Here is a 14,615-nt window from a genome sequence, read left to right on the forward strand (position 1 = left end):
AGTTAAAGAGTTTACAAATTAATTCAGACTTTGACCTCTGTTGACCCCAAATGACCAAAGAACTTCTCAGAAAAGAAGACAGTTCTTGTACTCAATAAGAGGGATCCACATAGGAAGTTTTAAAGTTAATCCACCATGAACAATTGTTTTACAAGCAAGTGTTACATACACACACACGCCATCACCTTTGCATAGATTCCTTCAACCCTCCGCAAAGAAATAAAAAACTTAATAGCTATAAACTCAGATAAAAGAAGAAAAGTCACATTGTATAACAATTTATTCCTCGATTTATTGTGTCTTTTGACAATTGTGAGCATATGCTTAAAAAAATATAATCAAACTTTTATTGCACATTCATTGAAAAAGAGAAAAAAAAATCAAGTCTAAGCATGAATCTACAAAATAGATATAAACGAGGTCAAAATTATTCATAAGGCGATACTCACATACTGCATATGAAATTTTCAATATGATTGCATAGATGAATAGAAATATTAATAATACTAAATATTCCAGATAAAATGTTTTGCACATGGTTGCAACAAGAATAATATCTTACTTTCACATGTAATGCAATTTTCTAAAATTACATGGTTTCAACAAGAATAATATCTTCCTTTCACATGTAATGCAATTGTCTAAAATTACATTTCCTCACAATATCATAATTCCATGGGAAAATGAAAGGACCATGAAAAAGCAAGAGAAAAAGACGAAGAAGAAACATGAAAACTGAATTTCTGTTAAGATAATTAAATGATGACCATTGGTAAAACATTTTGAATAATGAAACTTAAAATTAAGTTTCCTTACAACACAATAATTAATAACTCAAGTAAATGTAGATAAACCAACAATTTTGTGTATGTGTATGTGTGTTGGTTAAAACCCTGCATGAAAGCTACAAAACAATGTTTTATATCTAAATCTGATTGTAATCAAATTTCCCACATTACCTTATTCAATGATATCCACAAGAAATATGGCTTACCTAAATCATATGATTAAATTTAAATACTGTGAAAAGCGTGAATACATTTTGCCAAAGGAATGCTTATGAAAGACGTGTCATTCAACATTTCCATGCCACCCCCCCCACGCTCTACACCATCTTCTTTTGCCTAATACTTCTCACTTCTGAGGTCTAACTATAACACTGAGGCCTCAAAAAAAAGACATTTTTGGTAATTCATATATACAAAAAAATAGGATAAACGAATACTGAAATTCATCATTACATCTAACATTTTATGAAGATTTCTGCTCAGGTAAGAAGGGTTTTAAATGGTTCTGGTACAATGTAGCATGGTGGTGGGGAAGGGGGCGGGGTGGGATAGGTCTTTGGGTTCAGCAAGCATTTGAATGCTGAATAGGTCACCACACCATCTGACATAAGAATGGAATAATGGAGTAGTTTTGTCTCTACTTAACTACAATGGCTCCTGCGTTAAAAACTGCTATACATCTTTGCACTTGTATAGCAAATTTCACCATTTTTCTCAAAAGCGCAAAAAGAATGCAAAGCGCAAAGTTTGACTGCTGATGTAACAATATCATGAAAGATGAGAAAGTCAAAAGCGAGAAATTGATAAACTAACAATTAAGTACTGATAGGAATGTTTGTCTAAGAAATAAAACAGAAAAGTAAACAGTGATTAATGTTTGTATGTTTCTAACGTAGGTTACTGGTACTTCCAACCCCAGTTCATCAGGCATTACTAATTATGATTTATTTAGAGATTCATTGAAGTTTCATCAATCTTGGATTAACGGCATATACCAGGCACTGTAGATTTCATGATATAGATTGTCCCAGGCTAATAGCAGACTGAGATCTATACAGCAAAGCAAAAACTAGATCGGACAATTATAAGGCGAGTTATTCAAAATTAATTTTCAAAGCAATGTCTGATAATTACCAGACAAAATTTTAACCATTTGCACGAAAACAGTATTCCACTGCATTTTAACTTTGTGTCAACTTTCTTCAAAACTTTTCAAATTTTAGTAATGGCTGTCCAATTTCGTTCTTCTGAGTATTACTTTAGCTGATATGACAAACAAGGCTGTATAAGAATTAAAGCTACTGCAAAGATGAATCAAACTGTATAACAAATACCCTGTTTAAACGGATGGATTTGGAATTGAATTTGGTTGAGAAGTGACTTTGGCAAGAGCGTAAACTTGATTCGTGGGTAGTCCATCGATTTACAGTTTGGCTAGAGGCCGGCTACCACGCTCGGGTTTGTCCACAAAATCTTGCCACCAGGAGACTCTCTCGACGCTCCCCGGTGTCTGAAGCATTGCGTTGTAGAGCCGCTGGTAGATCTAGCAACACAAGGATCAAGAATTTTGATCAGGGTTTTGAAATTCACAAATCGAATCAAAATTCAAAACACTTGATTTACTTATTGATTCGTGAATAATGAATCAGATTTTGTAATAAAGAGTGGACCAAGAAATACATCTCTTAGAATGGCAAACAGTCGATTTTGAAGGCTTCTTTAAATACCTGTAAGTTTGGCACATATATATATTATATATACATCTTTGTAGTATCCTAGTGGGTATGCAGGCCAGCATTGGTGTCTTGTATGCATGTATGTTTCATTGCGATGTTACAACCATGTTTGTAGGGGGGGGGGGAATTGGGTCTTTTTCTTGTAACTTGTACATCAGATTCACAATATGCTTTGATGTAGTGTTATTTCACAAATTATCTCAGATAAATATGAGAAACTGCTAAACTATTCTCCATAACAATGCTAAATACTGTTCAGTTTTATTCCATCAGTAGTTTTTATCAGGTCCCTTTGGGCTCGTAATCACATCGTTAATTTGTTATCCTACTCAGGGCTAAAATGTTCACATAGATAGACTCATCCGTTAGAGGAAACCTGTCCTTCATGGTAGAGTGTGCTTATTAATAGACTTACCTGTCCGTCGGCAGAACCGATGGCTGAATGAAGGACAAAATCAGGGGGAGCAAAGACGTCTACCAGAGCGACTGCATCATCCTTGAGTTGGGAGCAGAGGCTCAATATGCCGCTCTGAATGATATTGGCTGGGTTGGGGCCAGATATGTAACCACCTGGTAAAATAGAGATGAGATGACCGTGAAAGACAAGTTTTAAGTTTCGATTGCTTTTTTTAACTTTCCATACTGTCGTGACTTCCGTGTAACTTTCTGAATCGTCTTATGAAATTTCATTTAGTTCATTACCTAGGGCATCGAGTCCATCTAAAGTTATTGTGGAAATGTGAAGGCTGTGACGTTTACTTTTTGTTGTCACGTGTTGACACGGAGACATTAATTCAGAGGAGATGAAAGGAACCAGCAAAATATGATTTATTGATATCGGGCTACAAATTTTGAATTAAAATTGTTAAAAAATGTTCAGAACAGTTACTGTCACAAGCAGTTCTGATCAAAAGGAAAGGATATCCTTCCCCATCTTCATTTCCTATCCACCCCCTCATTTTAAGGGGGTGGGGTGGGGTTGGACAGGACACCAATAATGGTGATCTTTAACATTTATCAAAGAACTGATTACCAAATCTCCAGAGATACCAGAACTGAAATGAATTGTCTATTTGTAACAATTGTATACTTCTAGGTGTTCTTTCATATAGACAGTGCAAGATTTGAACAAGTATTAATTACATGATAGAGGCAAGACATTGTGACATTGACGGTAGTATTAACATGCTCATTGCTTCTTCCACTTGCGACTTTTAGATTTAATCTGTTGGTACTTTTAAATAGTTTAGACGGCTTGCTAAGATCAATGATGGTTTACTTACCCCGGTACAGAACGCTGAGGTGCTTCTGCAGGCTCCACAAACCAAACAAGGCACAGAGCTTGATGAGCACTTGAGCAAGTCCAGGAGAGAGGGTAGGATCGGTGCAATAATTGTAGAACCATTCCAGACATGTACGCTGCGATGATACAACACATGTTAAGGTGATTTGAAAATGTTACTAATGATTGATCCAATTACGAATATTCATATTTATTAAATAAAGATAAGATGATAGTCCCAAGGTTGTTTGATGGTTCATAATATTTTCAATAAAGATTCTATGAATCTCAAAAGTTTGCTTGAAGGGGATGCCTAGGTTCCCAATTTTGTGCAATGTGAGTTTGATTTTTTGTATATTTCCACAACAATAAGAGAAGAGTAGTACAGAGTCAAGATAAAACAAGATGGTGGATGAGGACTGAAAAAGCATTAGCTTGTACGAGCAGTCCCCCTTAAATAGTTAAACAGTACAGATAAGCACAATACAACAATAGAGGAAAAGAACAAAGAAAGGAGAAGCAACAGAACAAGCTATGAAGAGACCTTACCTCAACGTATGCACGAGACAAGCTATGAAGGTAGTAGGCCTGGGAATCATTCCTGGCAGTGAAGGCATCTTTACCAGATTTCAGTTCTCTCTCCAGCTTGTGAGAGCTCTCCTTCAGGAGGTACACTACCAGCCAATCATAGGCAGCGATAGATACTGCAAGGTAAAACAAACAGACAGACAATCAGCCAATCATAGGCAGTGATAGATACTGCAAGGTAAAACAAACAGACAGACAATCAGCCAATCATAGGCAGTGATAGATACTGCAAGGTAAAACAAACAGATGGACAACCAGCCACTCACAGACAAACAACCAGCGAATCATAGGCAATCCAAAACTTGTCATATAATACATTTGTATTTAATACAAGCTGCATAGTGTGTTATACTAACAGTGTGCTGTACATTATTTCACGTCCATTCGTTTAGTCAAAGCTTGACACGACATGACAAATGTTTGGGTGTGGGCTGTCAAACAATCTGTAATGTCTTCTAAAGTTGTAGCAAGGTTGTTGTAGCAATAAGATCTATATTTTTATGGAAAGTACAAAATTGAGTGTTTTTACAATTTCCTGGTTGTAAAACAGAAACTACAAATTTAGTCACCTCGAACCCCAAATTTGTTTGAAATCATGATCCCTGACACATGACCCTGAAACTGACCTTTTGGATCCATGACATCACTTTCAGTGGTTGCATTGAAAGTGTGGAAGACGATGGTTTTCATGTTGTTAAGGAAGTCCAGACTGCCCATGACTGATTCGATCTTCTTGCCTGTGGAGTTAGGGAAGTAACAGAGAACACAACCAATTACACAGTGATTCAAAATGATACATTTTTGTGGCTTACATTGGACTTTTCTTTGACACTTGACTTGGTCAGAGGGACAACTATGTCACAAGAGAATGCCAGATGCAGCTTTTACCTGCATCCCATGACAGGGATCAGCTTGTCTCTTGGAATATCCTGCAAAATTCCACGGTAAGAATAAAGCCCCATGGCTCGGACTGGAAGATCTTAAACCCGCATAGATAAAAAAAACACCTTCAAATTATTTTACTAATTATATGCAACATATTCTTCTCTTTATGTTGTCTGGAACAATACCAAAGACACAGCATGATGTTAAAACTATGATCAACTTAACTGAAAGAAAGCTAGGTCAAAATAATTGCATATCCAGAGTTTTGCCGATTACTTGTTTAATTAGTAGTATATAACTATTGCTATTGGCTGGAGGTAGTTTGAACAGATGTCAAAGTACTACTGCTTGGCTTTTAGCTGATGGCTAGCATTATGGGCAAAAGTTGTGGGATATCTACCATGTCCAGCAGAAATCGAATTTCTTGTTATTTAGTCTGTGTTGATTTTTGACAATCTGTGAAAACCAAAACAACACACAGGATTTCAGGTGCAGCGATTTTTTGTCATAAGGAATAAACCAGTTGACCGATAATATGGGAACTGGAATTTGGCATTTTTCTGAGTTAAAGAACAAAGTAAAATACTACTGGATATTGGAATACCTTCGTTCAACTATACACACTTAACATTTGGCGATCATATGACCTGTCCGTAATGTTTATTTTACCCACCTCATGAATTATGTCTATACGTTATATTATCAACATCATAAGTTATTGCTATATATTTCAGTCCCTTCACCACCCTTTTATTATTCCTACATTTATACTAACCACGTTGTACTTCTCGTGCTACCTCCAGTAAATAGTTGCCTGTTTGCTGTTGCAGTACGTTATTATCTCCTTCGTAGGTGCAGTTTGGGTCGTTGTCATCTCTCAAGGATCCCAACCTGTTCACTGATAACGGAATATTGAGTAAAATGTAGATCACAAAAAAAAGAAAAAAAGGAGCTTTTCATCCCAATAACGAGTGGGAAAACGTCAAAAGGATAAGCACTTTCTCAAGACTGATTTCTCTTTGCACCTTATGAGACAGCTTTGTCTCGAAGGTCCTTTTTTTTGCAACAAACTTTTATAACATGAAAAGTTCCAACAGAAATGTAAAAAGAACAGGTTAGCTGAAGTAGTGTGACCTTACAAGAAATCTGGAAAATTTCTCAGATGGAGACTTTTTTTACCAAAGACATAAGTTTAAACAATATGACGTCTTGATACCCCCCCACCCCTCCCCTGTGGGGTTTGTGATTAGGTTAGTTACTGCAAGCTGTTCATCCAGTATTTGGAAGGCATAGATTGTTTAACATCCCTATAATGAGTGAAAACAAAGTCAAACTAATAATAATAACTAATGACTACAAATGACAGAGAGTTAGAAGGCTAGGGGACACTTACCCCAGAGGTAACCATGGCCACCACATGCCTCCCTGCATTCCTGGATGCAATCTCTAGCCAACCATGCTCCCAATGGCTTACTAGAGCTGGAGAAAGCATGGATCTCTTTGCCAAGGTTGGCCTGTTTGCAGAAAATAATTGCATGTCACTGATAATTCAAGTCGAAAAAATAAAACTTTTAACCACAAACACCTGTCACAGAGCTACCTTTTCGTTATTAAAACCACAATGGAACATGTTTCCCATAAATATTTTGAAAGGTTAAATATATGCTAAATATGTATTTGTAAAACCAAGAGATACATTAGGAAATGATTCCGCACTACAAATTCATGCAAGTGCTTTTTCTCTTCTTTTCATTCATGAGAATTTTTAATATTAACCACAAAAAAAATAAAAAATACTAGTATGAAATAAGCTTGTGAGCTCACCTGCTTTTCTGATCTATCTTTCATAAGCTGTGCCATAGTGCTCTCGCTGAAATTTATGAAGAGTTTCCTGCTTGCAATGTGCATCACATAAGTAGCTGCTACATAGGGTATTAGCCTCCATTGCTATAAGAAATTTGATGTGATTATTTGTAGTCAATTTTACCATAGAAATAAATCAATATCATTCGTAGCAAAGCAACAGGGAAGGGGGGGGGGGGAGGGGGTACAGAACATAAGTTCTAATGGTTCTACCAGCAACTGAATAAGTATTCACAGGATTTATGGATTCATGAATCCACCCATTGTTTTTTATATGAATGTATCCTAGTTGAGAAATACATTTATGATTTTAACGGTTGTTGGTTGAACTACCACTTTTCAACCTATACTTAACCCAACCCTTAAAGCAATCTCTACTAGAGGGCATATATTTTCATCTTTGTACTTTCCTATAATATTTAATCAAAATTACTAGAGAATGTAGATGGATGACAAGAATGCTTCAGTAAAAACTGAAGTCAGTAACTTAACTTGGAAAGAAACAAAGAAAGATGTGGAATTACTCACCTGCAGTTGGTATTCCAGCACTGGTATCTCTTCCCCCTTGGTTGGTCCAAACTGTCTTCTGACCCCAGAGTATCGAATGGCGATCGTTACCGCTAGCTTGAGGTTGGTGGTGCACATATCCGTTATACCGACTCTTCCACCAGACAGGGCCCCCAGAGCAGCACCAAACCTCTTGCTGGGATCCTTGAGAAATATGTATTTCATGAGGGGAGTTATCAGGATATTATAGACAAATACACCAGTTGTAATCAAACAAGAGAAACAATGTATTGTAATCAAACAAGAGAAACAATGTATGGAAAAACTGAAGAGATGAATGTATTATAAACAAAGTGATTGTTAAGCAAAATAAACTATGCCAGCAATCAAAAAGTAGGGAATTCATTTACTGTTCAAATTTTGGGTAGCATTTTCGAAGGCTCTTGAATTTCTCATTGAATGTTTATATAGTTCCTGTGTAGAAAACTGCTATACATCTTTACATTTGTATAGCAGCAACTTGACCAGTTTGTATAGCATTTTGCGTAGCGATATCGGATAAATTATTCCCTGATTAGCCATTTGTTGTTTCTGTTATTGTTGTTACTACCATCGTGCATAGAGTCTGCCAGATCTGCGAGCGCCTAACCACATAAACACTGAAATTTGTCTAACTGCTTGTAACTATTTATGACCTTAGACCCTAGCAAACAGTAAAAATTTCGAAAAACCCATATTTGGGTCTGGCCCCATGGTTACCAAAACATCAGTTTAAAAGGACAATATAGGCACCCATAAATTGCTAAAATGGCCATAATATATTTAAAAAAAGAAACATGGTACTTTATTGACAAATGTTTAACATATAGCGTTGGGTTCAAAGCAATTGTAGAGAGAAAATAACTACATAAAAAAAAGAGGAAGAGGAGGAAAAAGACACTTATAGACAGTACAATGGTGTGAAATGAAAGTAAAGTAACAACAGCACTATAACGATTTATTCCAAACACAATTTACAGATAGTGTGAGTTTGTAATTACTAGCTCACCTTGAATGGAGTGACGTATTTTCCTTCCTTGGTGACCGACCCTGTCCTATCCATCAAGCTCTCACGAGGAATGCGAACCTGATTGAATGCCACAAAACTGTAGAAGGATAAATTGTGTAGTTTTATATTGATAAGTACAATAATGTATGGGCAAGCAAGTAACATATATACACTTTCAACTGTATGTGTACTACATGTGCACCTGATTGAATGCCACAAAGCTGTAGAAGGATAACTTGTGTTGTTTATATTGATAAGTACAATAATGTATGGGCAAGCAAGTAACATATATACACTTTCAACTGTATGTGTACTACATGTGCACCTGATTGAATGCCACAAAGCTGTAGAAGGATAACTTGTGTTGTTTATATTGTTAAGTACAATACTGTAGAGCTATGTGTATGGACAAGCAAGTAACATCTATACACTTCCAACTACATCTGTAACTCCTGATACAGATACTATTTTTAACCTTTCACCATTTATCCACAAATAGCACATTTTTGTCTTATATTAGCTACTTCATCTGCATTACATGTTACTGATGAATGATATGTTGCATTTCTGTCTTATAGCTATTTTACATGCATAACATGTTACTGATGAATGATATGTTGCATTTCTGTCTAATATTAGCTATTTTATCTGCAATACATGTTTCTGATAAAAGACATGTTACTGATAAATGACATGTTACTTTTCTGTCTAATATTAGCTACTTTTTCTGCATTAAATGTTACTGATAAATGACATGTTACTGATAAATGACATGTTGCTTGAAGAAAGGGGGGTGGGTAGGGTGAGAGAGAGAGACAGGGATGGAGAGGTAGAGGGAAAGGGAGGGAGAATAAACATTAACACCTCAAGGCATCATCATTATTGCCAAATTGCATGGAAAAACAAAAGCGACACAATCACAAACTACATAACATAGACTAGAAAAAAAATTTGCCGTGTAGCACCATCTCACCCGTTATCCAATCCGTTCTGGCCGAGTTTCATGCCAATGTCTCCGACCAGAATACCCGGGAGTGGTAGGTGGGTCTGAAGGTCGCGGAAAGGAACCAGAAAATTATGAAGGCCGTGGCAGTTACCGTCGGGGGTGTAGAGCTGGGCGAATACAATGCCATGAGTGGCGGTCTTACCCAAGAGTCCGACCCAGAATTTGCTGGCTTCAAAGTCAGGGGTATGCAAGACAAATTCCTGATGAAATAAAGAGGAAGTTATTTTTGGTGAATGCTTGTTTTAGTCCCTCTAATTAGAGGTGACAATTAAGTTGACAAGAACTTTGGCATATGAGCACTGTACAGTACCAAACTGCACCCTCTGGAGGCATGAAAAAAAGATGAGATAAAATGAGGTTCTTACATCAGTCTGAGGGTCAAAGGTGGCTGTTGTTCTCATAGCTTTGGTATTTGATCCATGGGAGAGCTCAGTCAGACAAAAGCAACCAACTGCCTGTGACAAATAATGAAAAAAAAATTTCACTTTATTATTATTATTACGCCGTTATTTATATAGTGCATAATCCACAAGTTCTATGCGCTTTACAATTAACCCTAGTCATTGGTAACTTCTCACACCTACACACCAAAGTGTGCACAATCCAAACAATCTCTCCTGGGGCACAAAAGTGCACCACCGCCACGTGTCCCCTGGGGGACTTCCCATAGGGTGCAGCCACAAACCGGCGCACGCAACTATATTTACAAGTCACCTTGCAAGTCCCCATTTATACACCTGGGTGAAGAGAGGCAATGGAGATAAAGTGCCTTGCCCAATGACACAACACAATGATCTGGCCAGGGCTCGAACCTGTAATCCTTATTAATCTACCAATGTAACTGGTTACAACAGCAACAGCAGAAAAGTCAGACTATATATTGCCCATACCTATGTTACACAATACTGTAAGAGTGGTCTTTCATCATTTAAATGTTTTATTTTTAAATGTTCCTTGCTTCCATGCACTTTATTTCCGAGCATTGATGTTGCATTTTTAGTTCTGCGTTATCTGAGGTCTTAACATTTCTTCTTTCCAAGTTTTCTAAATGATGTTTAGTCTAAACGAGTTTACTATGTGATACAAAAAGGAGAAAAGTCTGTGCTTTACTCAATACTTGGTCTTGACTTGTTTAGATCAGACCTACAGTACCTATCACTACATTCTGTGACAGTTAATATTAACATGAACAATTAATATAACTTTAAATCCAATCATGAAAAAAAAGGGGGGTTATTAAAGCCCACAAACCTTCAGGGTCGTAGTTTGCTGATTTTTCAGCTTAGCTCTAAACAATATCAGAAGCATCTTGTTTTAAAATGGCTCGCTAAATTTTGAGCTTTCAGACGAAGAAGTTACAGCCATTATTATGGGAAAGACAAGTGTAAATAGCTAAAGCATCATCACAGAGATGTTTGCCAAGATCCTCATACCACCAAATTCTATACAAAGTTTTGTTAAATATAAATCTGCATTAAAAGTTAACTGTAACATTCTTATGGACAGTTATACAACTGAACCACAGTTTATACCTCTAGGTTTTCAAACTTCTGTGCGAGCTCCTGAAAGTGAGGTTTCCCCGTTTGTATCAGAGCCACAGCGCACATCTGAAGAGAACAAAGTCAAACAGAAATGTGATTACAGCCTGTCAATGGGCCTCTGTTGCTGTCGGTGAAATGAGGTGGTTATATACATCTTTGAATATTATGACAAAAAATTACCCAGCCAGTAGTAAAGAAAAGTATCAGGTTGTTTAATAGTTACAATATATCGTGTCATATACTGTAGGGCACCTGCCAAATTTGCATATATGACACTATGAAAGTCCAACATACATTGAAAACACATACAGATGTTGGGAGGTCTGCCCACACCTTCAACCTGGATACGGGGGTGCTGTTTCAAAAGGTCTCTGTGGACTGTCAGTCACACAGGTACACCTGGGGTGAAAAGTATCAGAGGTGCCCACTGAACTCTATCAATGATCCTTAATATGACAGAGGAAATGCCAAACCTGCTGTAAATAAGGCTTAACTACTAAATGAGATCCCAAAACACTTACCATAGCATTCAAGTTGTATTTTGCTGACAGAGCACTGTCATACATTAAAATAGCCTGGTTCCAAGCCATAGCAGTTTCAATGTTGGAATTTTGAGCCAAGGAATTCATATTGTACTCCACGAGTCGTCTCACCCTCTTCTGAGTTACTTCACGGTACTCATCAAGCGAGTATGGAAGTGATCCTCGTCCAAAGACAGGGTCTTTCTGCATTGTTTTCCAAATAATACTCTGTACAAGGGAAAAACGGGTAATATGAAAAGTGCCCAGGAAAGAAGAAGACAGAATTTAAAATGTAAAGTAAAACCACAATAACATTAAGGAATGATTATATGGGGACAGGATGGGGCCAGGGAGAAACTGGGTGTGAGAGGGGGATAAATATAAGTGAGCAACTATTGGCATAAATTGTGCAATATCTCGGATGAATCATAACACCTTCAGGATGTAGGCCTGGTGAAGCGGTCAGAGTGTCTGCCCCACAACCGCTAGGTTCAAGGTTTAAAACACCACCAGATTATCTTGACCTATTCAAAAGTGCTACTGTGCAGTGTTCTTAAGGGGATTCTTAAATGGATTTGGTGTTTCTGGTATCTAGATGAATTGGGAAATAGGATTCAAAACTACTCTTTCCACTAGCAGAATTTGCAACATGTTCTTCTTGTGCAACTGATGTGATAACAATCACTTAGACATGAATCCTTCTTCTAGATTAAACATCTCTATAACACCCTCCCCCACAAAAAAATTAATGACATAGCTGTTAAGGAAACTGTGTAATTGAGTACATTGCCATTTTAAGATGTAATTGTAGAGGAATCTGTTATAATGCAATGCCAAAAAACAAAAAACAAAAAAAAACAAAAAACAGGGGGAGTGTGGCTTTTTTGTCAGGACACTGAAATAGAGGCACTATGTAACTTTTGACTAGATGTGTTGTCAGGTTCATGCAATAATGATTCTGTGTTCTTCTATTGTACTTTCAGGGAATAATTGATCCAGTATCGCATCGCAAATTGCTATACAAAATGGCCGAGTTGCTATACAAGTGTGAAGATGTATAGCGGTGTTCTAAACAGGAACTATAGTAAATAATGAGAGAAAAGATTCAGAGCTCTCCAAAAATGGTACACAGAATAGGAATACTGAATTTATTCCCTGACATTTGATGAAGAGGGAGGCAGTCCATCAGAACATGTGGCTGCTCTGATCACAAATTCATCATGTTAAGTTACATTGGCATGGTACTGTATAATACCTGTTGTCAATAACATACCTTGTATTTGATGCCTTCTTCTCCTTCCAGTACCACTTTCATCTCTTTCCAATTAAAGGAGGCCCTTTTACGATACAAGTCCAATGGACCTGAAGGCAAATCTGGTACAAAGCTGGTGTCCATCTTTCCGGAGGTATTAACTGATGCCAACTGAGTCACGGTAGTACCAACTTATCACTGTTCTAAAAAACAAAAATATATATATATTGGGCATTTTTTCATGAATAATTACATGCTGCTTGGAAACATTGTCAGAGATAAATTTGTAAATTTTGTAACAATTATTTGAATTGAAACTCGCTGACTTTACAAACAGGGCTTAAATGCTTTACTAGTTCTGTCAGCCCTTCAGATAACAAGCAAGACTTAAAAATCATTTGAATATGAAGTAGATTATTTTGTGTCAGTCATTTTCCATGGGCTACATCTGAAATGGATCAACTGGACATAGGCCTACAGTAGACCTATAGTTATACCTAACCAATTAGAGAGGTCGGCTTTCCTAGTATGATGAAAATTGCTGTTGCTGTAAATTATGGTACACTCCATTCCACCCTTTAAATGTTGCACAACTAGTCCTCCACTATTAGCCTTGTTATTTTAATGTTAACTACTTGTGAAGTTTGTACATACTAAAATTACTATGTAAGTGAATTGATGAAGCATACTAATTGTAACTATTGTAGCTTAGGCTTGGTAGACATAGACAAGTCTCCACATGCATTATGTGTATAATGTCTGTGCTTTACTTATTTAAGAATAGTGGCTACACTTGTAAAGTAGTATTGCACCTCGAGTTTAAGTTATACAGTGGTAGTAAGTCTGGAGACGTTTGAACTTTGATAATACGGATACCAACACTAGCGTTAGCTCTATCAAGCCCCAGTAACCACATTAAACTATGTTAGGATAGACCTAGGCCTACATAGAAGTAATAACTTAGGTTGTTAAACTAGTCTCTAATGAATAATATATGCCAGGAATTGCTCTCAAGAGGCATTGTTGAAATGTTTCTAATGAACATGCACTCGCACACACATGTGAAGTTAGGCTGGAGTTCGTGATGAGCTGAGAGCTTTGATTTTCTTGTGACTTGTATCATTCACAAATCACACTCTGCAGATTCTAGCTTAGGGGGCGGTCAGCTGAATAGCGTTTATCAGCTGATCTTACTACGCAAGGCAGCGGTAAATATGAAGACTGAAGTATTTTCATATGAAGCCTTTACCAGTGTTACAGTGTTGCCTCATATCGCGATATCGCCCCACCACTCTATTGATGAGGGTGAGGTAGCTAGGGTGGGATTCCAGGGGCGTATCCAGGGTTTTCTAACCCGGGCAGTGGCGTCACCAGACTTTTCAGTCTGGGGGGGGGGACAGGCCGGGGGGCACCAGCATTTGATGGGGGGGGGCACTTATAGGTGGATACGGATCGCCGTCCTGGGGGAGGGGTCTAAGGGGAGGGGGTGCCCCCTCCAGGCGCGGCAGAACGGGAAAATTATTGGGGGGGGGGGGGGCTAATGTGTAGAGACTATCTAAGCGGAGCGCCACCATCGGTTGGCGCGGAGCGTACAATAA

At 37.6% G+C, this 14,615-nt stretch overlaps 1 protein-coding gene across 2 annotated transcripts; it reads right to left on the reverse strand.

Moving 5' to 3' along the window:
* Positions 1 to 262: 262 nt before the first annotated feature.
* LOC139980617 (peroxisomal acyl-coenzyme A oxidase 3-like) lies at positions 263 to 14,232 on the reverse strand. Of its 2 annotated transcripts, none has more exons than XM_071992399.1 (16): positions 14,077 to 14,232; positions 13,039 to 13,220; positions 11,766 to 11,993; positions 11,236 to 11,310; positions 10,069 to 10,158; positions 9,671 to 9,903; positions 8,698 to 8,794; positions 7,671 to 7,853; positions 7,104 to 7,226; positions 6,673 to 6,793; positions 6,055 to 6,177; positions 5,021 to 5,131; positions 4,356 to 4,510; positions 3,808 to 3,943; positions 2,940 to 3,094; positions 263 to 2,331 (listed from the first exon to the last, which is right to left on the reverse strand). In XM_071992399.1, exons 2-16 carry the CDS (start codon positions 13,159 to 13,161, stop codon positions 2,212 to 2,214), a joined length of 2,073 nt encoding a protein of 690 aa, XP_071848500.1. In that variant the 5' UTR covers positions 13,162 to 13,220; positions 14,077 to 14,232; the 3' UTR covers positions 263 to 2,211. The 2 variants fall into 2 exon arrangements, with proteins under 2 accessions (XP_071848500.1, XP_071848501.1); XM_071992400.1 differs by having other exon boundaries at positions 13,039 to 13,215; positions 14,077 to 14,224.
* Between the last annotated feature and the right edge of the window lie 383 nt (positions 14,233 to 14,615).

This window comes from Apostichopus japonicus, chromosome 15 (genome assembly GCF_037975245.1).
Source record: "Apostichopus japonicus isolate 1M-3 chromosome 15, ASM3797524v1, whole genome shotgun sequence".
NCBI classification, from domain to species: Eukaryota; Metazoa; Echinodermata; class Holothuroidea; order Aspidochirotida; family Stichopodidae; genus Apostichopus; species Apostichopus japonicus.